The sequence below is a fragment of the Vidua chalybeata genome, chromosome 7 (genome assembly GCF_026979565.1).
Source record: "Vidua chalybeata isolate OUT-0048 chromosome 7, bVidCha1 merged haplotype, whole genome shotgun sequence".
Taxonomy (NCBI): Eukaryota; Metazoa; Chordata; class Aves; order Passeriformes; family Viduidae; genus Vidua; species Vidua chalybeata.
The window spans coordinates 38,120,183-38,145,359 of record NC_071536.1 but is presented as its reverse complement, the minus strand read 5'-3'; the positions used below and the strand labels follow the sequence as shown (position 1 = coordinate 38,145,359).

At 53.2% G+C, this 25,177-nt stretch overlaps 1 protein-coding gene across 1 annotated transcript; it reads left to right on the top strand.

Moving 5' to 3' along the window:
- The first annotated feature begins 2,339 nt into the window (after positions 1-2,339).
- On the top strand, positions 2,340-3,099 carry RPRM (reprimo, TP53 dependent G2 arrest mediator homolog). Its single transcript, XM_053947937.1, has one exon. It carries the CDS (start codon positions 2,436-2,438, stop codon positions 2,877-2,879), a length of 444 nt encoding a protein of 147 aa, XP_053803912.1. The 5' UTR covers positions 2,340-2,435; the 3' UTR covers positions 2,880-3,099.
- Positions 3,100-25,177: the final 22,078 nt, after the last annotated feature.

The window sequence follows — 25,177 nt, the reverse complement described above, 5'->3', positions numbered from 1 at the left end:
GCAGTTTGGGATGATCCCAATTCCACACACGGATCCCTGGGGCTCTCTGGGATGATCCCAATTCCACACACGGATCCCTGGGGCAGTTTGGGATGATCCAAATTCCACACACGGATCCCTGGGGCAGTTTGGGATGATTCCAATTCCACACACGGATCCCTGGGGCAGTTTGGGATGATCCCAATTCCACACACGGATCCCTGGGGCAGTTTGGGATGATTCCAATTCCACACACGGATCCCTGGGGCAGTTTGGGATGATCCCAATTCCACACACGGAACCCTGGGGCAGTTTGGGATGATCCCACACGGATCCCTGGGGCAGTTTGGGATGATCCCAATTCCACACACGGATCCCTGGGGCTCTCTGGGATGATCCCAATTCCACACACGGATCCCTGGGGCAGTTTGGGATGATCCCAATTCCACACACGGATCCCTGGGGCTGTCTGGGATGATCCCAATTCCACACACGGATCCCTGGGGATATTTGGGATGATCCCAATTCCACACACGGATCCCTGGGGATATTTGGGCTGATCCCAATTCCACACACGGATCCCTGGGGCAGTTTGGGATGATCCCAGTCCCGCTCGGGAAGGACAGCGCAGGGTTAAGCTCCCAGCTCCCAGCTCCGCATCCACGCTCTCCTCCAGGAAATGTCCAAGTCATGGCTGGGCCGGAGCTCGGAGCTCATCCCTGGCCATTCCCGTCCCTGGGAATGCCGGGCGCTGCAACGCCGGGATACACACCCAGCCCACGGCTCTGCCACGGGAGCTGCTGCTCCTCCAGCCCTTCCCAAACCTCCAAAATCACCCGTGGGAAACCGCTCCGGAGCAGCCCCAGGCTGGGCGCTCCCCTGAGCGGAGGGGGACGAGAATTCCCAACAATTCCCAGGCGCCTGGGAGGAGTTTGGATCCCTGGGGTGCTCGGGGGGCTCGGCAGGGATGGGCAGCGGCATCCGGGGGTCCCCGGTGTCACACCCGGTGTCACACCCGGTGTCACACCCGGTGTCACACCCGGTGTCACACCCGGCTGTCGCCGCTCCTCTGGCACCGCCCCCGCGCACGGGAAGGCTCCAAAACACTCGGAGCTGGATTTTCCATGAAAACAGAGCTGGGGGAACTTTGGGAATGGGGGTTCCACCACCCGAGCCCACAGGGCCCCAGAGGGCTGCTCTGGCTCTTCCCGCACTTCCCAGGACTGGCCCTGCATCCCTCAGCACAGAAACCCCCTCCAAAATGTGTTTTCCCCCAAAAAAATACCCCACTTCCCTGGGAGTGCACAGCCCGGAGCTCGCTCCCACTAAATCCCACGTGGGAAATCCCACTCCCACAAAATCGGATCTCTGCGAGTTCCCCTAAAAGCTCTCCAAATCCCCGTTCCCTCAGAGCCCCTCCCCACAGCCCCCCCCTCAGGAAAGTCCATCCCTTAAATCCGTTTGCCCAAACCCAGCACAAATCCCACGGGCAAAAATCCTGCTCGCCCATTTCCCCAAATCCCCCTCCAAACTTCAAAACCCATTCCCTAAACGCCCCTCACATCCCCCCCTTGCGCCATTCCAGCTCTGCAAGCCCCCAATCCCATTCTCCTGATTCCCGAATCCTCCCCTCGCCACACCCAGAGCCCCTCCCAGCCCCTCTGTGCCCCCAACCCCTTCCCCACAGCCCCTCCCTCCTCCCCAAACCCGCTCCCCTTCCCGACCCCTTTCCATGCTGGACCCTCTTCCCAAAACCGCCGCCCTCCCTATTTTCCTGACCGCCCATCCCGATTCCCAAAGATCCCCCTCAAAGCCGCTCCCCTTCCCCACGCCGACCCCTCCTCTGTCCCCCCAAAACCTCTCCCTCCTTCCCGTTCCCCTCCCTGACCCTTTCCCATCCCTCCCCTCCCTCCGGCCCTCCAACCTCTCTCCGCTCCCGCCCCAAACCCTTCTCCTCCCTTCTCCTCCTTTCTCCTCCCTTCTCCCCCTCCCTCCAACCCCTCTCCCCTCCCTTCTGCCCCTCCCTCCCCATCTCAGCCCTCCCTCTATTGCTCCCCTCCCTTTTCCCTCTCCCACCCCAGCCCCTCTCCCCTCCCTTCTTCCCCTCTCTCCCTCCCTATCTCCATCCCAACCCCTCTCCCCTCCCTTCCCCTTCCTCCCTCCCCATCCAAACCCTCCCTCCCTCCATCCCAATCCCCCTCCCCTCCCTCCCCTCCCTCCCCTCCCCTCCCGGTCCCTCCCCGGCTGCCCCGCGGGGCGGAGCGGAGCGGAGCGGGCGGTGCCGGGCGGGCAGCGCGGCGGCTCCGCGGGCGCGGGGGGCAGCGCGGAGCGGCCAGGCTGGGCTCGCCTGGGCTCGGCACGGCTCCGCCCGGCCCGCCTGGGCTCGGCACGGCTCCGCCCGGCCCGGCTCGGGCCGCCTGCATGCGGCGGCGGCGGCGGCGGGGCTGCCGGGAGGGATGAACGGCTCCTCGGCGGGGCTCCCGGCGGGGCTCGGCGGCTCGCTGGGGCTCCCGGCGGGGATGAACGGCTCGCTGGGGCTCCCGGCGGGGATGAACGGCTCGCTGGGAATGCCGGCAGCGCCGAACGGCTCCTCGGCGGCGGCGGCGGGGCTGCTGGCGGGGGCCGGGGGCGCGGCGCTGGAGCTGGAGCGGGCGCTGCGCTGCTGCACCGCCGCCTCCGTGGTGACCGACGGCAGCGGCGCGGGCGCGGACGAGCGCAGCCTGTACATCATGCGCGTGGTGCAGATCGCCGTCATGTGCGTGCTGGCCCTCACCGTGGTGTTCGGCATCTTCTTCCTCGGCTGCAACCTCCTCATCAAGTCCGAGGGCATGATCAACTTTCTGGTCAAGGAGCGCCGCCCGTCCAAGGAGGTGGAGGCGGTGGTGGTGGGGCCGTACTGACCGCAGCGCTGAGCCCGGGGCCGCCCGCAGCGCTGCCGCGGACACGCGGGGCCGGCTCGGAGCTTTTCCTCCTGAAAAACACCGCGCGAGTGGATGCCGGCATGCCGGAGGTCGGGAGATGTTCAGGGCGGCCGGAGCCGCCCATCCCGGCCCATCCCGGCCCATCCCGGGCCGCTCCCGCCGCCCGCGGCTGCCGAAGTAAAGCGTGCTCTGATGGCAACAGGTCTGGGCTCCTTATTCCGTCCGCCTCCACCCCTTCCCTTTCCCCTTCCCCTTCCACTTCCCTCCCGCCCGCGAGTCCCGGGATGTGGCGGAGGGGAGCGGGCAGCGGCCGGGATGAAGCTTTCTCTGTCCCCCCGGCCCGTCCGGGCGGGATTTCCCGTCCAGCCGGGCTAAATCTTCCCTTTCCCAGCGCTTTCCCAGCGCTTTTCCAGCGCTTTTCCGGCCCCCGCGGCTGGCTGAGCGCGGGACCCGCATCCCTGCGTGCCGGGAGATGCGGGAATTGCGTTCCTGCCCCCGGACCGCGGCTGTGGCCAGGGAAAGCACCCAGCCCAGGGATCCCGCTGCCCGGGAATACAGCGGGAATTTTGCCTCTGGGAAAGCACAAAATCCAGGTTTTATTAGCCCAGCTACAAGCCGGACCAACAGGTGACCTGGCGCGGGCACACTCCAGGGAGGGAGGAGCCGCTGCTCCCACGGGATTTGGATTTCTCCCTCCATTCCCACCGTGGGGATCTTCCCGTGCGAACTCCCCGAGCTGTTTCTCCCATTCCCGGGGGCTCCGCTGGCTCCTGGATAAATCCGTGCATCCACACCGGCTGCGGGAGGAGCGGGAGCGCCACGGGCGCTTCCCGGGAATCCCGGCAGCGGGATGGGGACAACAACCTGCGGGGGAAAAATCGCTCTCCTGACACCCAGATTCCTGCCGGGAAATATTGATTGTCCATGTTTTTAGTGCTGGAAGCTTTTTGGAGCTTCCTGGTTTATCCCCGGGTGGAGATGGCCGAGCTCCCGAAATTTAATGGACACCCCCAGGAGAGGTTGTCAGGAGTTTAAACTGGGGATGGAGAAGGTGAAATCCATTTGCAGCTGGGCTGGAAGGGGTGGAAAAAGCCGGAGCTGCCAGAGGCACTTGTGGGAGAGGCTGAGCCAGAGCAGAGCATCCCCATGGAATCAATTCCCTGAGCCCGGCAGGAATCTCGGCAGCGATCCCTCATTTCCAGCCACATTTAGGGAAGGACAAAGAACAGATCTGCCTGTTCTCCCGGGAACAAACACACCCTGGATCGGGAATCACAGAACAGAAATGTTCCCGAGGCATCCCGGCTGAACCAGCTGGAGAAATGTATCCAAAATTCCCCTTTTTTTACCCTTCAGTGCCAGAGGAACGCCAGGAAAAGAATAATTTTAGGATAAAACAGTAAGAGGGAGAAATAAGAGAGAGGTCTCAGTCTTTCCAAAGCATTTCCAGCTGTTTAACTGGAATACTTTCTGGTGGTGTTGTGGAGAACACGAGCATTCCCAAATCCTGGAATGCTTTGGCACTTTTCAGGAGTTAATTCATCAGGAATCCTTCATTAATTACAGGGAATGCTTAGAGTGGAACACATTTTAATTAAAACCTTAATTCCCAACACCGGAATTCCAACCCAAGGCAAACTCCTGGTTCTGACCTAAAACTGTGGAATTTTCAGCCTCAATCCAAGATCCCTCCTTGCCTGGTGCCCCCGCTCTAATCCAGTGTTTGTGGCTCTAATCCCTAAAAATATCCCTCATTTTAGGCAGGGAACTGTTGGGAAAGGGTTTTTTTCCTGCTGGGTGATGTGGAGATGTTGGGACACATCCAGTGCATCCATGGGATTTGGGCCTCTGTCCTGTGGGGATTTTGGGGCTGGCATGGAGAACAGATGGGATATTTATACCCTGTGCCTGGGCTGGGAGAGGAGGGGGAGGAAGAACCTCTCAGACCCTGGGATCACCTCAATCCCACATTTCTGGGGTGATGGAGGAGCAGGAACCTCGTGGGGAACAGAGATTTCCCAGCTGCTCCCACCATTTTGAGGAAAACACCTGGAAAGCTGCAGGAACAACCTGTGGGATCGACAAGTTTTGGCTTTTTAGGGCTTTTTTTTTTGAGGTGAACAACACCCAAAAATTCCCTGCAGCCCCAAGCAGAGCAGGTCCCTGATGGAATACTTGGAATTCTCCTGGAGTGCGGAGCTCCAGTGTGACTTTGTTGGCCTCGGGGTTGGGATGCTCTCACCTCAGGCTCCCTGAACTCCTGTTCCACAGTCATGACAGCATTTCTATGGATTAAATCCCAGCGCCAGCAGCTCCAGGGCAGAGCTGGAGGCCACACACCCCTCAGTGCTCAGCTCCCAGCTGGAAAATCCCGGGAAAAACCCTCAGCTGGGAATAAACCCCTCCAAAACCCCCCCGGATCCCAGGGCCACCTGCTGCCCCCGGGAATGCAGGCTGGGCAGAGCAAGGATGGATTTCCCCCTTCCAGCTCCAAAGTGCTGCGGATCCTTCCCGAGACGAGCCCGGAGGCGCCTCGGGTGCTGCCAGAGCCCCTCTGGAGAGGCTGGCTCGGTATTTGAGCCAGGAGAAATTCACTCACATCACTCCTGGAGCTTCCAGAGCCTCCGGATGACCCCGGCAGCGCTCCGGGGAATGGCTCTGCGCTTTTCCCCGCCCGCTTCCCACCTCTTTTCGGGCATCCTCGCCCAGCCCCGGCTGAGGGAGGAGGGGAAGGAGCACTTTGGCAGCCCAGCCACACCGGGCGCTGAGGGGGTTAACTCCAATTCCATGTTCAGGCCAAATTCCCAACGATTTTTTAAAAGCAGCTCGGCTCCAGTTGAGGAAAATCTGCACCCGAAGTTCGTTTGGAGCTAAAAAAGTGAAACCTTCGTAGGGACAGAGCAGCTCCAGCTTCCTGGTTTGCCTTAATATTTATTATTCCAGGTGGAATCCATTCCTGGATCCTGCAGTGCTGAGGCTGGCAACTCTTAATGAAAGGATGTTCCCTAAAAATCCCAATATTCAGCTGGGAATCCCTCTAAAAAACCCAATATTCACCACTAAAATATTCACCACTATAGAATTCCTGATATTCAGCTGGCAACCCCTCTAAAAATCCCAATATTCGGCTGGGAACCCACTTTAAAAATCCCAGTATTCGGCTGGGAACCCACTTTAAAAATCCCAATAGTCACCTGGGAACCCACTTTAAAAATCCCAATATTCGGCTGGGAACCCACTTTAAAAATCCCAATATTCGGCTGGGAACCCACTTTAAAAATCCCAATATTCACCTGGGAACCCACTTTAAAAATCCCAATATTTGGCTGGGAACCCACTTTAAAAATGCCAATATTCAGCTGGGCCCCCTCATTAGCAGCAGCCCATTAATGATCATTAACGAGTGGCTCATTAGGGGCTGCTCCTCCTCCCAGGGCTGTTTGTGTCCATGAATGGATCGTGTCCCATTGATCCCAGTGGGAATAATGCCCCGGGAGCCCCAGGGGACAGCGACCCTTCCAGTTCCTCTGGAACAGAGCCCTGCAGTGCCAGCTCCAGAGCTGAGGTTTGGAGTTGCTGGCCCAAAACCGGATTTTTGGAGCTGTTGCTGGCACCCAAATTTCTCCAGCCAATTCCCAGCCCCTGAGCCTGGAATTGCAATTCCCAAGCTCTGGAGTCAAAGGGTGTTGCAGGAATTATTTTTGAAGTGTTCCTGTTGGCATTAAGGGTTGGTTTTTCTCCTCCCAAAATTCCCTGAGTCCTCCAAGGTGAAATTCTAACAACAGCATCTTCTCCCTGCACTGAACTGAATTCCAGACTGAGGAATATTGGTGGATATAGAATTTCTTCCCTCTGGAATATAGAGCCAGGCTGGGAGAGCTGGGAATGTTCCCCTGGAGAAGGGAAGGCTCCAGGCAGAGCTCAGAGCAATCCCTGGGAATGTTCCCCTGGAGAAGGGAAGGCTCCAGGCAGAGCTCAGAGCCCTGGGAATGTTCCCCTGGAGAAGGGAAGGCTCCAGGCAGAGCTCAGAGCAATCCCTGGGAATGTTCCCCTGGAGAAGGGAAGGCTCCAGGCAGAGCTCAGAGCCCTGGGAATGTTCCCCTGGAGAAGGGAAGGCTCCAGGCAGAGCTCAGAGCCCCTTGCAGGGCCTGAAGGGGCTCCAGGAGAGCTGGAGAGGGACTGGGGACAAGGGATGGAGGGACAGGAGCCAGGGAATGGCTCCCAGTGCCAGAGGGCAGGGATGGCTGGGACATTGGGAATTCCTGGCTGGGCTGGAATTCCCAGAGCAGCTGGGGCTGCCCTGGATCCCTGGAGGTGTCCAAGGCCAGGCTGGAGCAGCCTGGGATAGTGGGAGGGGTCCCACCCATGGCAGGGGGTGGAATGGGAAGGTTTGAAAGTCCCTTCCATCCCAAACCATCCCATAATTCCATGACTTATCCAATGATCACTGATGCATTTATAGGGATCTGTTTTTTATGGACACCTTTATTATTTTAAGTCCAAAAATCCGATATTTTTTTATCTCTGGGGCCCAGACACTTCCTCTGACGATGGAAACTGAAGGAAGCTGGAGCTTTCCAGGGCTGAGCAGATCCATCAATTTGGCCACGGGCAGCTTGGGACCTATCCCACAGTTATGGGATGTATTTTTAGCCCGTGGAAAAACAGTGCCAGGAGCACCTGATATGACAAACACACAAAGCAATCCATCACTGTCCCGGCTGTTATTCCATCTCAGCCAGGAGCGTTTCCTTTCCCCACTCCTTGTGCTATTTGGGAAGTGTCCCCAGGGAGCCTGGCTGGAGCAACCAGGGAGGGAAATGGAGTGGGGATGGAGGAGATGGGATGGGAATGGAAGAGATGGAAATAAAGGAAATGGAGTGGGGATGGAGGAGATGGAGTGGGGATGGAAGAGATGGAAATAAAGGAAATGGAGCAGGGATGAAGGAGATGGAATCAGGATTAAACAGATGGAGCCAGGATGAAGGAGATGGAATCAGGATTCAACAAATGGAGTGGGGATGAAGGAGATGGGATGGAAATGGAAGAGATGGAAATAAAGGAAATGGAGCCAGGATGAAGGAGATGGAATCAGGATTAGGTAAGTGGAGCCAGGATGAAGGAGATGAAAATAAAGGAAATGGAGCCAGGATGAAGGAGATGGAGTGGGGATGGAGGAGATGGGATGGGAATGGAAGAGTTGGAAATAAAGGAAATGGAGCCAGGATGAAGGAGATGGAATTGGGATTAAACAAATGGAGCCAGGATGAAGGAGATGGAATTGGGATTAAACAAATGGAGCCAGGATGGAGGAGATGGAACCAGGATTAGGTAAGTGGAGCCAGGATGAAGGAGATGGAACCAGGATTAGGTAGGTGGAGCCAGGATGAAGGAGATGGAGTGGGGACTTCTCCCAGTCTCCAGCAACATCCAAGGAGCTGAAGTGAGGGATGTGAGGATTCACCCATGGACATTGGGCCTAAGAGGAATGTAGGGATGATTTCACAGTGGGGAAAATGTAAACGTGGATTAAAACCTGCCACAGGAATTCTCAGGTTTGTTTGGGGCTGTATTTGTGAATGTGCCATGGAATTAGTGATGGATTCATAGTCCTGGATAATGGAAGCTCAAAATCTCGCTGGGTTATCACCAATGAACTGGGAAGGGAGAGGAACAGCAACAAAAATCCCCAGGAATCTGGAAAAGTTATGAAGAAATAAATCCATGAAATAAAAACGTGTGGCCTTGGACAGAGAAATGGGAAAGGAGTGTGGAAAGCAGAAAATAATCCCTCATTCCATGAGTCAAACCCCTTTGGAATATCAGCAAGAGGGAACCATGAATTATCTTAATTCTCTTTGCACATTCCATGCACTTCCCACCCCTTTTTGCTCTTTTCCAATTTTAATTCCCAAGCTCTGGAGTCAAAGGGTGGTTGCAGGAATTATTTTGAAGTGTTCAGGCACCTGTTGAAATTAAGGGTTGGTTTTTCTCAGCCCAAAGTTCCCTGAGTCCTCCAAGGTGAAATTCTAACAACAGCATCTTCTCCCAGGCCCATTCCAACACATGAATTACAACTGGGACAAAGCAAATCCACGGGATAGCCTTGAAGTGGGAAATGAATTCCCTTGGGGAAAAAAAAAAAAAAAAAAAAAGAGGATGTTATTGGGAAATGGAGGCCAGCAGGAATTAGCTAATGAGCCCTGACATTGGTCATCCTTGGACACAGCAGGAAAATCCAGACAGTAATTAAAGTAAGGGTTTCAGGAAAAATGATGAACTTGGCTAAAAAAAGAGCTCAAAGCTCCCAGGGAGCTCCGTCGTGCCATGGAGGAGCTGGGGCAGGAACTGGATTAGGGGCTTGGGGAGACCTGGAACAGCAGCTCTGGGCTGTGGAACAGGGAAAAGGTCTGGGAATTCATGGGAATTCATGGGGGACTTGATACAAAACCATGGAATTGTTTGGGTTGGGAAAGACCTGAACGAGCCACGAACCATCATCCTTAACCCTGTCCCCAAGTGCCACACGCACAGGTTTGGGAACTCTCCCAGGGATGGGGATCCCACCTCTGGGTGCCTGTGCCAGGGCTGGAAAACCCTTTCCATGATGCAATTTTCCCAAATATCCAAGCTAAAACCCTCCTGGCCCGGCCTGAGGCCGTTCCCTCTCCTCCTGTCCCTGTTCCCTGGGATGATCCCAAATCTCCCTGGCTGTCCCCTCCTGGCAGGGAATTCCAGAGAGGGAAAAGATCCCTCTGCATCCTCCTTTGCTCCAGGCTGGGCCCCTTCCCAGCTCCCTCAGGAATTCTCCAGCCCCTTCCCAGCTCCCTCAGGAATTCCCCAGCCCCTTCCCAGCTCCCTCAGGAATTCTCCAGCCCCTTCCCAGCTCCCTCAGGAATTCCCCAGTCCCTTCCCAGCTCCCTCAGGAATTCCCCAGTCCCTTCCCAGCTCCCTCAGGAATTCTCCAGTCCCTTCCCAGCTCCGTTCCCTTCCCTGGCCCCGCTCCAGCCCCTCAGGGTCTCTCCCGGTGGATCCTGGAGCTGTCCCCAGCCCTGGAGGTGCCCTGGGCAGGGTCACCCCGAGCTGGCACAGCCCAGGTGCCAGTGGCTCCTTCCCAGGTTTTTTTTGGGAGATGGGAATGGCTGCACCTCCTGAGCCAATGCCAGCACACTCTGGGATGAATCAGAACCCCGCACTCAGCCCAGGGATTTTCCTGCATCCAGCAAAGGTGGGACGAGGGAGAAAAGCACAATTCCATCATTCCTTCCCAGCCCTCGCTGCTGGTGGGTGTTTCCTGTGCCAGTGGAGCTCATCCATACCCACAGCAGGGCTGAAAAGGGGCTGGAAAATCCCTTTCCATCCCAGACTGCTGCCAAGGATGGACATCCTGTGGCTCTCCAGCTAAATTCCAGGAGCACTCAGAGCCCTGGGCTGGTTTTAATGGCCATTAATGGCCCCGTGCTGCTGCCTCCCCGTTATTCCCGTTATCCCGTGGCTCAGCAGCACATTCCAGGTACCCAGAGCTTCTTCCTTGGCTCCAGCCTTGCTGCCCATGGAGCGAGGAGGGAACGGCTCCTCCTGATTCATTCCCGAATTTCGGAGTCCAGCACATCCCTCTGGCTGCCCTGGCTGGCTCCAGACCCTGGCAGGGGGCTCGGGGACCTTGGCAACAAATCAAAATCTCCTGTGGCTTCGATTTTAGCCCGTGGGAAAAGCTGCCAACTCTGTGTGAGGAGTTACAAACCACGAGGGTTTGAGTAGTGTGGTAATTGAGTTAACACAGGGTGGAAAAGTGGAATTTTGGGGGTTTTTAGAATGGGGTTCAGGGGTAAGAGATGGAGGGATCTGGGTGTGCCCGAGCCTTTTCTTCCTTCTCCTTGCCCTCCATGTCTCGGTGTGATGGTGACACTTTTCTGTTGGTTTAGGATAGGGACACAGTGTCCAACACAGATTTTAGGTGTTGGTACAGGGACTATAAACATGGTACAGGTAATTTTGGGTTTATAACGTGGGAGACACCCGGGGCTCGGGGCAGACTGCCATGGCTGCTGTCCTAGCACAGAGAAAATCTTTTCGATAAGAAGAAATAAACAACGTTAAAAACTCAGCTTCACACCTTCCAGACCTTTCCTTTGGCTAGGGAAAAAAGGATTTTCACACTGCCAACCCCACCCCGACACCTCATTGCCCGGGAAAAGCAGATTTAGCCGGGCTGCAGCAGCTCAAAAAGTGCGAGGTGCCCCTGAGCCCACCCAGCGCTGCGAGAGGATGATCACTTGTCCTGCTCCTAAGGCATCCAGCAGGATCCATATCCCGGATTTGGGGCAGGAATGGGGTGCCAGGGGCAACCATGGGGTGGAATATGGGGTGGAAAATATGGGGTGGAATTCCCCATATTTTGCCAAACTCCAGCCAGGACCAGGTTCCTCCATTTATTCCAGAGGTTTTCCTGGCAATCCACACGTGCCTGGAATGTGCAGCTCCTGGAAGAGCCCAATCCTGGCTTTGCTTCCAAGGCAGAGCTCGGAGCATTCCAAGGAGCAGGCGTGGTGGGGTCACGGAATTCCAGGCTGGGTTGGGATGGAAAGGACCTTAAATCCCACCTCATTCCAAAAAAAAAAAAAAAAAAAGAGTTTTTTTCCCCCTCAAGTGTCACGCTCGACCTGCAGAGCTTTTGGGGTTATGGGGACGACGTATGGGAATCTTTGGTTGGAAATGGATCATGGAATTATGGAATTCCAGACTGGTTTGGGTTGGAACAGACTTTAAAGCTTATCCCATAAAATCAGGAGGTTTGCACCTGAAAGTAGAGGGAAATTCAGGGGAACCAGGAGGCTTGCACTGAAAATAAAAGAAAATAAGGGAAAACAAGGAGGTTTGCACTGGAAAATAAAGGGATAAAAGGGAAACAAGGAGGTTTGCACTGGAAAATAAAGGGATAAAAGGAAAACAAGGAGATTTGTACCATCAATAGGAAAAGAAAGGGAAAAAAAGGAAAATAAAGGAAAAGAAAGGAAAACTGGGAGGTTTGCACCTGAAATAAATGGGAAAAAGGAAACCAAAGAGGTTTGCCCCTGAAATGGAGGAAAATAAATGGGAATAAAGGAAAAGCAGGAGGTTTGCAGAGCCAGAGGCTTTACCTCCATCTCATTTTAAACTGGAAAATCACCTCCTGTCATCCAGGCTTCAGCAGAGGATTAGGAACTGTCCAGGACATAAAGGGAAAATAAAGGATGGAAGATTTTATGACAGGAGAAAAATGAACCATAGCCAAAATCCATCTGCGAGGGAGGGAAGGGCCAATCCATGCTTTTTGCTGGGTGTAATGTGATTTCTCCAGCACTTTCCAGCCTGATAAGCAGGGATGAAGTGTTTGTGTCGGAAAAAAATTCCGTGTGCTCAGGAAAGGCTCATCTCAAGGGATGGGAAAGGAGGGAGGATGGAGATGAGAGCGTGGCCTCCAGCACTGGAAACTTCCCCGGGATAATTATCCGGAATTATCTCCCACACAAAACCCAGTGCAAGCCCATTCCAGATCCTGGATGCAGAGCTGGTCAGCACACGGACAGAGGCGGGAATGGCAAAGGAATTGTTTGGAGAAGCCTCCAAATCCCAGTTCCTGCTGTCCCTGAGCTCCCCCGCCTCCGGCCCGGCCTCCTCTGGGAAAGGATTGGCTCCCAAAAAACCAGGGCTGCAGCTGCCTCTTGGCTTAGGGCTTCACTTTGGAATCTGGTGGGAAACACCTGAAATTCCCAGGAAGCCTGTCCCAAATGCAGTTTTTTGGGAAGCAGAGGGACACCCGCAGCCAGGGTTAACTCCAAGCTCGGGTTTAACTTTGGGAGCCTCCCCAGGGGTTCTGAATTCCCATCCAAGCTGCAATTCCCTGTTTCTCTTGAAGCCCCCGGCTGGAATTCAACTTCCAGGGATTTCCCGATTCCTTTTCCTAATTCCTTCTTGCCTCCCTGCCCTGCAGCAGGCAGGGAATGCCAAAGGAGAGAATCTTCTCCTGATCCAATCCCGTGGGATTCCCAGGCTGGAGAACCGGGATCTCCACTCCGGGGCAATCCCACCTGTGCAATGTTTGCCAACGGAGCAGGAAAAACATCCCCTGAGGCTCCATCCCCTGGATCCACTGCCCCAGGCCCTCCCATTCCTGGAGGGATTTCAAACCCACCTGGATGTGGCACCTGGGGACACGACTGGGCCTTGGAGGTGCTGGGAATTTTGGGATCCGATGACCTCAGATGGTTTTCCCAGCCCAAACCCTTCCACGATTCTCCAGTTCCACTCCTCATTTCCTGGCTGTCAAAAGTGCCTGGGTCAATATTCCCTCCGTTCTCCCAAGAAAGGTTTCCTCAAGAAATACACTCGGGAAAATTAAGGATTGGCACAAATGACAGAGATCCAGTACAAGCCAGGCATCCCAAAGTTTACTGGGACAACTGGAAAGCGGCTGTTTGCAGTTTTGCACCACATTCCCACATTTCCCCTGGCTCAGAAATCCGCTTTTCCACAAAAACCACGGGTTTTTTCCATGGATTCCAATTATTTTCCACAATCTGCTTGATTTGGGAAAATCTTTCAAGCTCTGGAAATTCTTTGGGGCGACCAACTTTGAAATAAAGATTCCAAGAGAACATTTAAATAAAGGATCCTTTCAGGAAATATCTGAGGCGGTTGGAAAACATTTGGAATATTGAGAATTCCTTAATTCCTGCTTTTCCAACATGTCCATCCACATTTTTTAAATTTGGCTGCGTTTTGAGAGGGGAAAAGCAGCAGCTCCAAGGAGCTCCGGAGGGATGGAGAAACTCTGGGATAAAGGGATGGGAAATTATGAGGAATTTGAAGCCCAGAGGAGTTTTCCTTCTCTAATCAGTTCTCCAAGAGGCACACAACTGGAAAACTGAAATTCCAGCCCTGGATACCACCAGAGTGGTTTCCTTGGCAATTGTAACCATGGGAAGGACTTGGATTCCCTTCCCTGAGCCTGAGTGAGCTTCTCCTGATTAAACCAAACAAACAAAACCACAGAAAAAAGGAAAAAAAAAAACAAAAAATAGAAATATTTTTTCCTCTCAGGTGCCATTTTAATATTTGGGATTCAGCTCCTGCTGCATTTTGAACACAATTCTTAATGGCTCTAAACCCAGTGGGAATCAGCAGTTCCTGACCTGGCTGCTGCCCTTATTCCCACTTTTTCTTGAGCTTGAAAACTTGGAAAAGATTTCTGATGTTGTCAAATCCGATCCTTGGTCTGCCAAGGCCACCACTGCCCCGTGTCCCCAAGTGCCACATCCACAGGGGTTTAAATCCCTCCAGGAATGGGAATTCCACCTCACAACCTTTTCCATGCAGGGATTTTCCCAATATTTTCCCAAGCTGCCCTCCCCTGGCACAGGCACGGGCGGTGCCCCAGGCTGTGTCACACCAGGGCTGGGACATCCCGGGTCTCCTTGGCCTCTTTCCCACCAAAAAGGCATTTCCAGGAGCATCCCTGGCATTTGCAGCACAATTCCTGCTTTAAGCCAGCCTTGGAATCCCGAGATCCCTCCCGCTGCAATTCCCAGGTGGCACCAGGAGCTAAAACCATATCCCAGGTCCAAGGTGGTTTGGGATCAACTCTGCAAAGGCTCCTCGTCCCTAAATCCCTTGGACCAGCCCTTCCCAGGCTCCTCATCCCTAAATCCCTCAGACCAGCCCTTCCTTTCCAGGCTCCTCATCCCTAAATCCCTCAGACCATCCTTCCCAGGCTCCTCATCCCTAAATCCCTCAGACCAGCCCTTCCTTTCCAGGCTCCTCATCCCTAAATCCCTCTGACCAGCCTTTCCCGGCTCCTCATCCCTAAATCCCTCAGACCATCCTTTCCAGGCTCCTTGTCCCTAAATCCCTCTGACCAGCCCTTCCCAGGTTCCTCATCCCTAAATCCCTTGGACCAGCCTTTCCCGGCTCCTCATCCCTAAATCCCTCTGACCATCCTTCCCAGGCTCCTCATCCCTAAATCCCTTGGACCATCCTTTCCAGGCTCATCCCTAAATCCCTTGGACCAGCCTTCCCAGGCTCCTCATCCCTAAATCCATTGGACCATCCTTCCCAGGCTCCTCATCCCTAAATCCCTCTGACCATCCTTCCCAGGCTCCTCATCCCTAAATCCCTCTGACCATCCTTCCCAGGCTCCTCATCCCTAAATCCCTCTGACCATCCTTTCCAGGCTCCTCATCCCTAAATCCCTCTGACCATCCTTTCCAGGCTCCTCATCCCTAAATCCCTTGGACCAGCCTTTCCCGGCTCCTCATCCCTAAATCCCTCTGACCAGCCCTTCCCAGGCTCCTCATCCCTAAATCCCTCTGACCAGCCTTTCCCGGCTCCTCATCCCTAAAACCATCAGACCATCCTTCCCAGGCTCCTCATCCCTAAAACCATTGGATCAGCCTTTCCAGGCTCCTCATCCCTAAATCCCTCTGACCATCCTTCCCAGGCTCCTCATCCCTAAATCCCTTGGACCATCCTTTCCAGGCTCATCCCTAAATCCCTTGGACCAGCCTTCCCAGGCTCCTCATCCCTAAATCCCTCGGACCAGCCTTTCCAGGCTCCTGGAGCTGCCTCTGGTGCCAGCCCCTTCCCAGAGCTGCTCCTTCCCCTCCTCGGGAGCTGCTGCCCGGTGGATGCAGGAGGTGAGAGCTGCTCCTCCTCATTCCTCCCGGGAATTTCACCTAATGGAAGTCTGGGATCCGGCCAAGCTCTGCTTTTCCTGCAAAAAGCAGGAATGCCAGGAGAAGGAAGCGGGGCGGCCGCTGATGGAGCAGAGGCTCCCCCCAGCTTCCAACCCCACCTTCCTCCCTCACAGAGAGCATTCCATGAATTCCCCATCCCGACCCTGCTATTCCAACGAAAATGAGCTCCCGAAAATCCCCGTGCTGTGAGCTGGGCCTCTGGACAGAAATCATTCCCAAAAAACATCCCACAGTGTGGGATAGACCCAGCAATCCCAGCCCTGCTAGTTCTGGGTTTGGTGACATCCAGGGAATCTTGGGCACCAAAAAAAAAATGGGAGGAAAAGTCCCCAGAGGGAAGGAAAACTCCAAAAGGAGGAGGAAAACTCCGAAAACCTAACACTGGATCAGAAATGTTGGAGTAAAACAAGTTTTTACCCCAAATCTACATCCCACTGAATAGGGAGAGGCTGTCTTTAACCACAGAGCTCCTCTTTCCCTAAAAATAAACCAGCAAAAATTCCCTGCAAATTAAACATTCCAAAAGGATGGGTTAGTGAAAAACAAGGATTTCTCTTCAGCTCCAAGATTTTTCTCCAGCACAAAAATTTCCCTTCCAAACAAAGATTTCTCCTCCCATCTGAGGGAGGCTGCCAAAAACTCCTGGAAGAAAGCAGGGATTTGGGGAAGCCCTGAATCTGTGGGTGCAGATTCCCAGCTCTACACTCGCATAAATCCCCTTTTTTCCCATGTGGAATTATTCTGTCAGATGAGGAAGGCTCAGGCAGGAAAGGGATGCTCATTTTGCACGGAGTTGTAAACACGGAGTTGTAAATGCTCCACGGGAACATCCCAGCTACTCTTGGATTTAATGTATGCAGGCAAAGTGGGACAAATTGTCCTTCCAATGCCAAATTTTCCAGCTGGGATCTCATCTGAGCAGCTCCAGTGCAGCTTTTTCTTGAGCCATCCTTTTGTATCCTGACGGAAACGAGCGGGAGAGAGGGAAAAATGGTGTTTGAAAGCACTGATCTCCCGGTGCTTCCAGCTGCTCCCTCCCATTTTAGGGAATTCCAGCCCCACTGGGAGCTCAGGGAGTTCATCCCTCCAAACACAGCTCCCCTCAGCAAGGATTTATTGTGGTTTCATGGAGTCAAGGAATGGTTCAGGCTGGAAAATCCTCCGGGATAATGGACAGGACACAGGGAATGGCTTCCCGCTGGGATGGATGGAATACTGGGAATTCCTGGCTGGGAGGGTGGGGAGGGGCTGGGCTGGAATTCCCAGAGCAGCTGTGGCTGCCCCTGGATCCCTGGAAGTGTCCCAGGCCAGGCTGGAGCAGTCTGGGATAATGGGAGGTGTCTCCCAACCATGGCAGGGAGGGAAATAAATGGGATTTAAGGTCCTTCCCACCCCAAACCATCCCATAATTCCATGGAATCTGAGCCTGTGTTGTTCATCCTGGCGGAGGAAGGTTAAACCCCTGCAGCAGAACAGATCCCGGGATGAAATCCAACTTTTGGGATTACATTCCTCCCCTTGGGACACTCCATTCAAAACAAACCTGGATGGGCACCCAGCGAAACCTCAGATATTCCAGATTTTGCCCAGATAATTCCCTGATGATTCCCAGGTATTGGCCCAAAGGAGCCAACCCTTTTATTCACTTTTAAGCCATCCAAACATTTCTCTGGGAAGAAACTCCTCAGGAATGAGCTTCTCCTGGAGTGACATCCATGGAAAATATCAAGAGTTATGGAAGGAAGTAACAGATGTCACTCAGGCTCCCCTGCTCCCATCCCTAATTAAGTTTGGAACCAATCAACTCTCATTAACATATGGAGCTTTTCCCAACCATATTTCCTTTGGTTTAAAAATATCCCATTCCTGCCACACAGGGAATAACGGCTCGGGGAATATTTACCTTGCAGCAGCTGATTTGCATATTTAAATTTAATTTTTTTTAGTGGATTTTGAACCATTCTGATCCAAAAGGAAAAGGGACCCTCCAAGAACAGGGAGCAGGAAGTGGCTGTGCAGCATTCCCAGGGAAGGCAAATTTCTGGGAGCTGTTCCCAGGGTGGGAAGAGCTTCAATATCCCATTTTTTGGGAATTTTTCCTGCATCCCCTTGGATTAGTCATGACAAAACAGGGGCTCGCCTGGCTTTTGGTATCCGAGGAAAATGGGGGGAAATCTCATTTTAATTCATGAGAGCTGTGCTCAGAATTTTGGGAATGATCAAATCTATCCAGGGAAAGCTCAGAGCCCCTTGCAGGGCCTGAAGGGGCTCCAGGAGAGCTGGAGAGGGACTGGGGACAAGGGATGGAGGGACAGGAGCCAGGGAATGGCTCCCACTGCCAGAGGGCAGGGATGGCTCGGAGATTGGGAATTGGGAATTCCTGGCTGGGCTGGAATTCCCAGAGCAGCTGGGGCTGCCCCTGGATCCCTGGCAGTGCCCAAGGCCAGGCTGGAGCAGCCTGGGACTGTGGGAGGGGTCCCTGGGGCTCTGAGCTCTGCCTGGAGCCTTCCCTTCTCCAGGGGAACATTCCCAGGGATTGCTCTGAGCTCTGCCTGGAGCCTTCCCTTCTCCAGGGGAACATTCCCAGGGCTCTGAGCTCTGCCTGGAGCCTTCCCTTCTCCAGGGGAACATTCCCAGCTCTCCCAGCCCGGCTGCAGAGCATGACAGAACACTTCCCAACAACATTCCATGCAACGTTTCCCATGTTTCCTTCCCATGAAACATTTGAATTCCTCTTCAAAGCATGCTTCCCTCCGAAAAGCTCGGGGAAAACCTTCCCATCCTTTTGTGCCATGCAGCAGCTGCTCCGGGGGGATCTGAGGGGATGGTTCTGGATCAGGAGGGGAGGGATCCCAAGGGAGGGATCAGGATCAGGAGGGGATGGATAGGAAGGGGAAGAGATAGATCTGAGGGGATGGATCAGGATCCCAGGGGATGGGTCAGGATCAGGAAGGGATGGGATGCATTCCAAGGGGGATAGGATGGATCCCAGGGGATGGATCAGGAGGGGATAGATCAGGATCAAGAAGGGATGGGTCAGGAAGGGATGGGATGGATCCCAAGGGGGATAGGATGGATCTGAGGGGATGGATCCAGAGGGGGGTGGATCAAGAGGGGATGGATCAGGATCAGGAAGGGATGGGATGCATCCCGAGGGGGATAGGATGGATCCCAGGGGATGGATCAGGATCTCAGGGGACAGATCAGGATCAGGAAGGGATGGGATGCATCCCGAGTGGGATAGGATGGATCCCAGGGGATGGATCAGGAGGGGATGGATCAGGATCAGGAAAGGATGGATCCCGAGGGGGATGGACCAGGAGGGGGTGGATCCCGAGGGGGATGAAGCAGGAGGGGATGGATCAGGATCGGGAAAGGATGGATCCCAGGGGATGGATCAGGAGGGGTGGATCCCGATGGGGATAGGATGGATCCCGAGGGGGATGGATCAGGAGGGGTTGGATCAGGATCAGGAAGGGATGGATCAGGATCGGGAAAGGATGGATCCGAGAGGATGGATCAGGAGGGGTGGATCCCGAGGGGGATGGAGCAGGAGGGGATGGATCAGGATCGGGAAAGGATGGATCCCAGGGGATGGACCAGGAGGGGGTGGATCCCGATGGGGATGGATCAGGAGGGATGGATCCCGAGGGGGATGGAGCAGGAGGGGTGGATCCCGAGGGGGATGGAGCAGGAGGGGTGGATCCCGAGGGGGATAGGATGGATCCCGAGGGGGATGGATCAGGAGGGGTGGATCCCGAGGGGGTGGATCGCGGAGCTCAGCGAGGCGTGGCCTGATGCCCTGTGACAAAGCGCTGCCCTGTGTCCCCGTGGGACGCCGCTTCCCAGGACAATTGATTTTGGAGCGGGAGAGAGCCCGCGGTTACGTAACTGCAGCACCCAGCGGTGCAGCGCACGCGAATATCCCGGGCTTCTCCCGGCTCTCACGTCCCGGTTTTAGCCGGGAAGAAAGGAAAAATGCGCTTTGTGGTGGAATGTTTGACAGAATTCCGCAGAATTCCCGGCAGGTCCCTGCGGGAGCAGCGGCTTTTCCTGCCCTGCTGCCTCGGAGCTCCACACCAAAAATCCATCTGCTCCCAACACCGCCCCAGGGCAGCTCGTTTTTCCAGGCCACTCTCCCGTCACATCCCTGCTTCTCCTGCTCAGTGGCTGATTTTATTTAAAAAAAAAACCGAATTCCCCAACGCTGACCCCCTCACCCACCCCACTTTGCTCCCAAAACCCCACGGACACTGCAGGAAAATTCTGCTCCTGAGCTCCCTCAGGGCTGGGAATGTTGTCCTTTCCTCAGCTGCCTCCAGGATTTGGGTTTGGGAAGGAAATTCCTCGTGGAATTATTGATAATCCCTTACATTTATTTTATTTTCAAGCAGTCAGGGTTACTCTGAGTTGCCTTTATCCTTCTCCTGTGAAGTCTCATCTCACCCAACACCTCCTGTTCCTGCACCACGTTCCCACTCCCATCTCATGCCAGAGATGGAATTAGCGTGAGGAAAACAAAATTCCTCACCTCCGATCCCAAATCCAGCGGGAATTTGGTGGAATCCACCACCACCCTTTCCTCACGTCCAGTTCTCCACCTCTCTCCTTCCTTAGGGAAAAATGCTGGAGCTTATTCAGGATTTCAGAGGCACTCCAGCACCCCCACGGGAAAACCCAAAGGTGACCAAATTCCATGGGAATCACCCTGATTTGGGTGGGAATTGCTCCAGCTCTCAGCCATTGTCACCTTCCAGTGGATCTGGGCATTCCTTGGACCCCCCCCCCCCCCCCCCAAGCTGGGAATTTGTGGCAAAACAAAGCATTCCTGGCCTGAAATCCAACCAATGCCAAGGCATCTGAAGGGGCAGAGGGCACCCCTGGCTCTCTTACTCCCGAGTTACTCCTGGAGTAGCATTTGAGATGTGGAGATTGGTGAAAAGAGGCCCCAGCCTGGCAGGGAAAAGCAGAACGGACTCATCCACAACCTGGCTTGGGCTTTTTTTCCCACCTTTTCAATCATTCTGCCCGTTTTTTTTTTGCCCAGTGGGATTCATCCCTCTGCTGCTCCCAAGCTGCTTTCCCCAGGATGGATTCATGCCTTGACAGGTTTGGGATTTAAAAGTCCAACTCCACAACAAAAATGAAATCAATAACAAGCACGGCTGAGGGGGAAAAAAAAACATAGAGGATAATTTGAAAAAAGACTCCAAATTCAGGAATTTTCACGTTGCAGGGAGAACCAATCCATTCCCTGGAAAGGTTTTGCTGGCACTGCTGGAGTTTTGTTCTAAAAGGAATAAAAAAAGCCACCAAGGTGGGCCAGGGTCTTTGCTTGCCCCTGATCTGAGGGAAAAATGAGGGGAAAAAAACCCCAATTTAATCCAAATGGATGTAAAATCTGCACTTTTCCCATTAAAACTTGGGAATTGCAGCTGCCTGGGCGCCCCTCTGCTCTCGCTGAAATGTCAGGGCCTTGCTCTGCAAAAGCAGCAAAAAGCACCAAGAGCAATCCTGGAATGGCTGAATTCCCTCTGATTTATTTCCACACAAACCCCAGGAGTGCAGCAGGACAAAACCAGTGGCAGAAATCTTGGGGAAAATTGAATTTAAATTGAATTATTGTCACTTCTCCCACAGAAAAAGCAGGCCAAGGGTTCCAGGCCCACCCCAGGCAGGTGCTGCACCCTCCCAGGAGCAATTCCTTCCCAAAATTCCAGGAAATCTTCCCCCTTCCAGCTCCTTCCCACCCTCTTTTCCTGACTTTCCAGCCAACTCCAGCACCTTCAGAATAAATTGCATTTTTACAATTTTATTTTTTATTTTTATGATTTTTATTTTTACATTTACAGGGAGCACCGATAAAGCCACTGCTGAAGGAACTCCAGGAACTCCAACATTCCCAAAAATAAACCAGGATTTGCCTTGGCTCCACTTGTTTCCATCTGGAATTTGGGAGAGGTTTATCCATGTAAACCCAGCAAGTTCCCCAGCCACTGGATATGGGGAAAATTCATTATTTGCCCTCTTAATATTCCCACTGATCACTGATTTTTTTACTCCCCATCACTCCCCACAAATTCCCCTTTTTCCCCCTCAGTATTTTCTCATTTTACTGGAATTTCTCCTCAAGGAAAATTCCTATTTAAAGAACAACACGGTTCCATGAATATTTCTTTAATGGAAATAATTTGGGCCTAAGCAGCAGTTTAGCAGCTGGAGAAAACAAATGGGGTTATTTTAAGCTCAGCTTTTGTGCTGCAGTTCAAGCCTAATTTCGTTTTATAATAAAGCCAAACTCTTATCATACTTGGAGAAATATTTGGATGACTTTCCCAAATTTTAATCTCATTCCTGCCAATTTATTTTGAAGGCTTAATTTCAATTGTCACAACAAGCAGCAATATCCAACCTGGAATTGCACATCCAAAGTGTGGGAGGATCCCACACCAAGAACTGCTGGGAACAGCCAGAAATCTCTGATTTTATCTCGGTGCCTCTGTTCCCACTGGTCCAACAGCACAAAAAAATAGCAGCAACCACCTCTATAAAACTTAAATAATAACAATAATGAGGTATCAGAGAGATAATTAATATTACAATTAATTAGGAACAAAATCATGCATAGAAGTGCTGGATTTAAATGCAAATTATTCACTCGGTTTAGGAGTGAAAGAAAAAACCCTGCACAGATGAATTCTGTGGTTTTTTTTTTTTTATTTGATCTGGATGCATTTTGTTGGAAAAATAAATGTGGGAGTGTAGACTTAAACTGTTGGGACTCGGTGTCCTCATTAAGCACTAATTGCTCCTCTTTATCTGGCCAGCATTTTTTCTGCAGGAGAAGCTTTCCAAAACCCTTCTTTTCTCCTTTGAATCATCCCAGTACTTGTTGGAATAAAAGGAAGGCTTCAATTCCATTTTGGATTCGTTTTGATTTAACCCCCATGGCTGAACCAAAGTCCTCTGGGCAATGGAAGCCAAAATTCCAGGAGGGAATGGGATGTGTTTCTCCAGGGGAAGTGGATGTTTCCCTAAAAACCAGCCCAGCTGTCAGAGCTCTCCATCAAAGCACCTCACCTGGGACAAAATGTTTTTGGGAAAAGAGGATTCTGCCACAAAGGGTGACCTTCAGATTTTTTTGGGCGCAGCCACCGGTGGGTTTGAACAGGGTAGAGCTCTAAAAACCAGGAAAATGGGATTAAGCTGATTTGGGAATTGCAGCCAGACCTGCATCCATATCCCACCAAAAAATCCCTCACAAGCCTTTAACTCCAAGGGCTGGAGGAGGGCTGGGAGAGCTGGGAATGTTCCCCTGGAGAAGGGAAGGCTCCAGGCAGAGCTCAGAGCCCTGGGAATGTTCCCCTGGAGAAGGGAAGGCTCCAGGCAGAGCTCAGAGCCCTGGGAATGTTCCCCTGGAGAAGGGAAGGCTCCAGGCAGAGCTCAGAGTAATCCCTGGGAATGTTCCCCTGGAGAAGGGAAGGCTCCAGGCAGAGCTCAGAGCCCTGGGAATGTTCCCCTGGAGAAGGGAAGGCTCCAGGCAGAGCTCAGAGCAATCCCTGGGAATGTTCCCCTGGAGAAGGGAAGGCTCCAGGCAGAGCTCAGAGCAATCCCTGGGAATGTTCCCCTGGAGAAGGGAAGGCTCCAGGCAGAGCTCAGAGCCCTGGGAATGTTCCCCTGGAGAAGGGAAGGCTCCAGGCAGAGCTCAGAGCCCCTTGCAGGGCCTGAAGGGGCTCCAGGAGAGCTGGAGAGGGACTGGGGACAAGGGATGGAGGGACAGGAGCCAGGGAATGGCTCCCACTGCCAGAGGGCAGGGATGGCTGGGACATTGGGAATTGGGAATTCCTGGCTGGGCTGGAATTCCCAGAGCAGCTGGGGCTGCTCCTGGATCCCTGGCAGTGCCCAAGGCCAGGCTGGAGCAATCTGGGATGGGGAAGGTGCCCCTGCCATGGCAGGGGTGGATCAGGATGGTTTGAAAGTCCCTTCCATCCCAAACCATCCCATAATTCCATGACTTATCCAATGATCACTGATGCATTTATCGGGATCTGTTTTTTTATAGACACCTTTATTTTTTTAAATCCAAAAATTCAATATTTTTTATCTCTGGGGCCCAGACACTTCCTCTGAAGATGGAGACTGAAGGAAGCTGGAGCTTTCCAGGGCTGAGCAGATCCATCAGTTTGGCCACGGGCAGCTTGGGATCCCTGGAGGTGTCCCAGGCCAGGCTGGAGCAGCCTGGGATGGGGAAGGTGTCCCTTTCCATGGAATGGGACAATCCTTAACACCTGCTCCAACCCCAGTATCCTCTCATTCCATGGAGTTCAGACCCACATTTTTCCCTCTCCCTGTGGCCCAGGAAAATCCAGGCCCCAGGCAGGAAGGGTTTCTCTCCACTCCTTGCCCTGGAACACTGCCCACATTCCCAACTTTCATTTCCTTAGGGGTGGGAAATTTGCCAAATCCCAACATCCCCCTCCCCCTGCAGCCCTCAGGCTTTTCTGGGAGGAGCCTTGATTCCTTTTCCATGCTCAGGGCAGAGCTGGAATGGGGCAACAGGACCTAAAAGCCCCAAATTGCACCGAATTTGGAGGGCCTGGAGCTGGGGAGCCCCGAAGGTGTTGGAATGTGATTAAATCCCACATTTCCCCCTATTCCTGCTTCACTGAACCCCACCTCTGGGGCTTCATACGGAAAAGGGATTCGTGTCCATCTCTTGTCCATGGCTTTATTGGAGTGAGGCTTACACAACTGCACAGCCTCATAAAACACAATCAGCTCTGGAAAATGCTTTTCCTGCCTTCCAGCCCACGGCACAAATCAGATTTCAGGGATAAGATCCAGCCTGGCTTTATGAGGAGAAAGGGCATTAAACCAGGACTAAAATAGGAACCACACCACCCTTAGGTTTATGTGGAGAAAGGATTGGGATGTGCTTTAAAAAACACTTCAAAGATCTTCCCTTCCACTGAAACTCTGCAATCCAGGGAAAATCTGGGATCAGCAGCAGGAGGTCGCCCAAACACACAGACAGGTGAAGCATCTGCCCACAAAAAGCTGCTCAGACCTGGCAGCATTCCCAGAGGTCGGAATAAATCCTTCAAAGATTGTCAGCTGAGGCACAAAGGGCAGACAGAGGAAGGAGAAGGAGATAATAACAAGAAAAATTTGCTTTATTGAAGCTGTCGCTGCTAAGGAGGAGATGACACCTCGAGGGCAGGAGGGCTTTGAAGCACAAGGTTCTCCTTGAACAGACTTTCCCATGTTTTCCAGCCAGAGCAGCAGGAAAAGCCAGACCAAGGGAATTGTTACAGCTTAAACACATTCAGGGAAGGGCTCAAATGTTCTCCCAGAGCAGCCCTGGATCCCTGGAAGTGTCCCAGGCCAGGCTGGAGCAGCCTGGGACAGTGGGAGGGTGCAATGGGATAATCCTTAACATCTTTCCCAACCCCAGCCATCCCAGCATTCCATGAAACCCAAACCCACATTTTTTTTTCTCTCTTCCCGTGGAAAACCCACATTTTTTCTCTCTGCCCAGGAAAA

Excerpts from the sequence above, each read along its gene's own strand:
- RPRM (XM_053947937.1), top strand. The coding sequence starts at position 2,436 with ATGAACGGCTCCTCGGCGGGGCTCCCGGCGGGGCTCGGCGGCTCGCTG.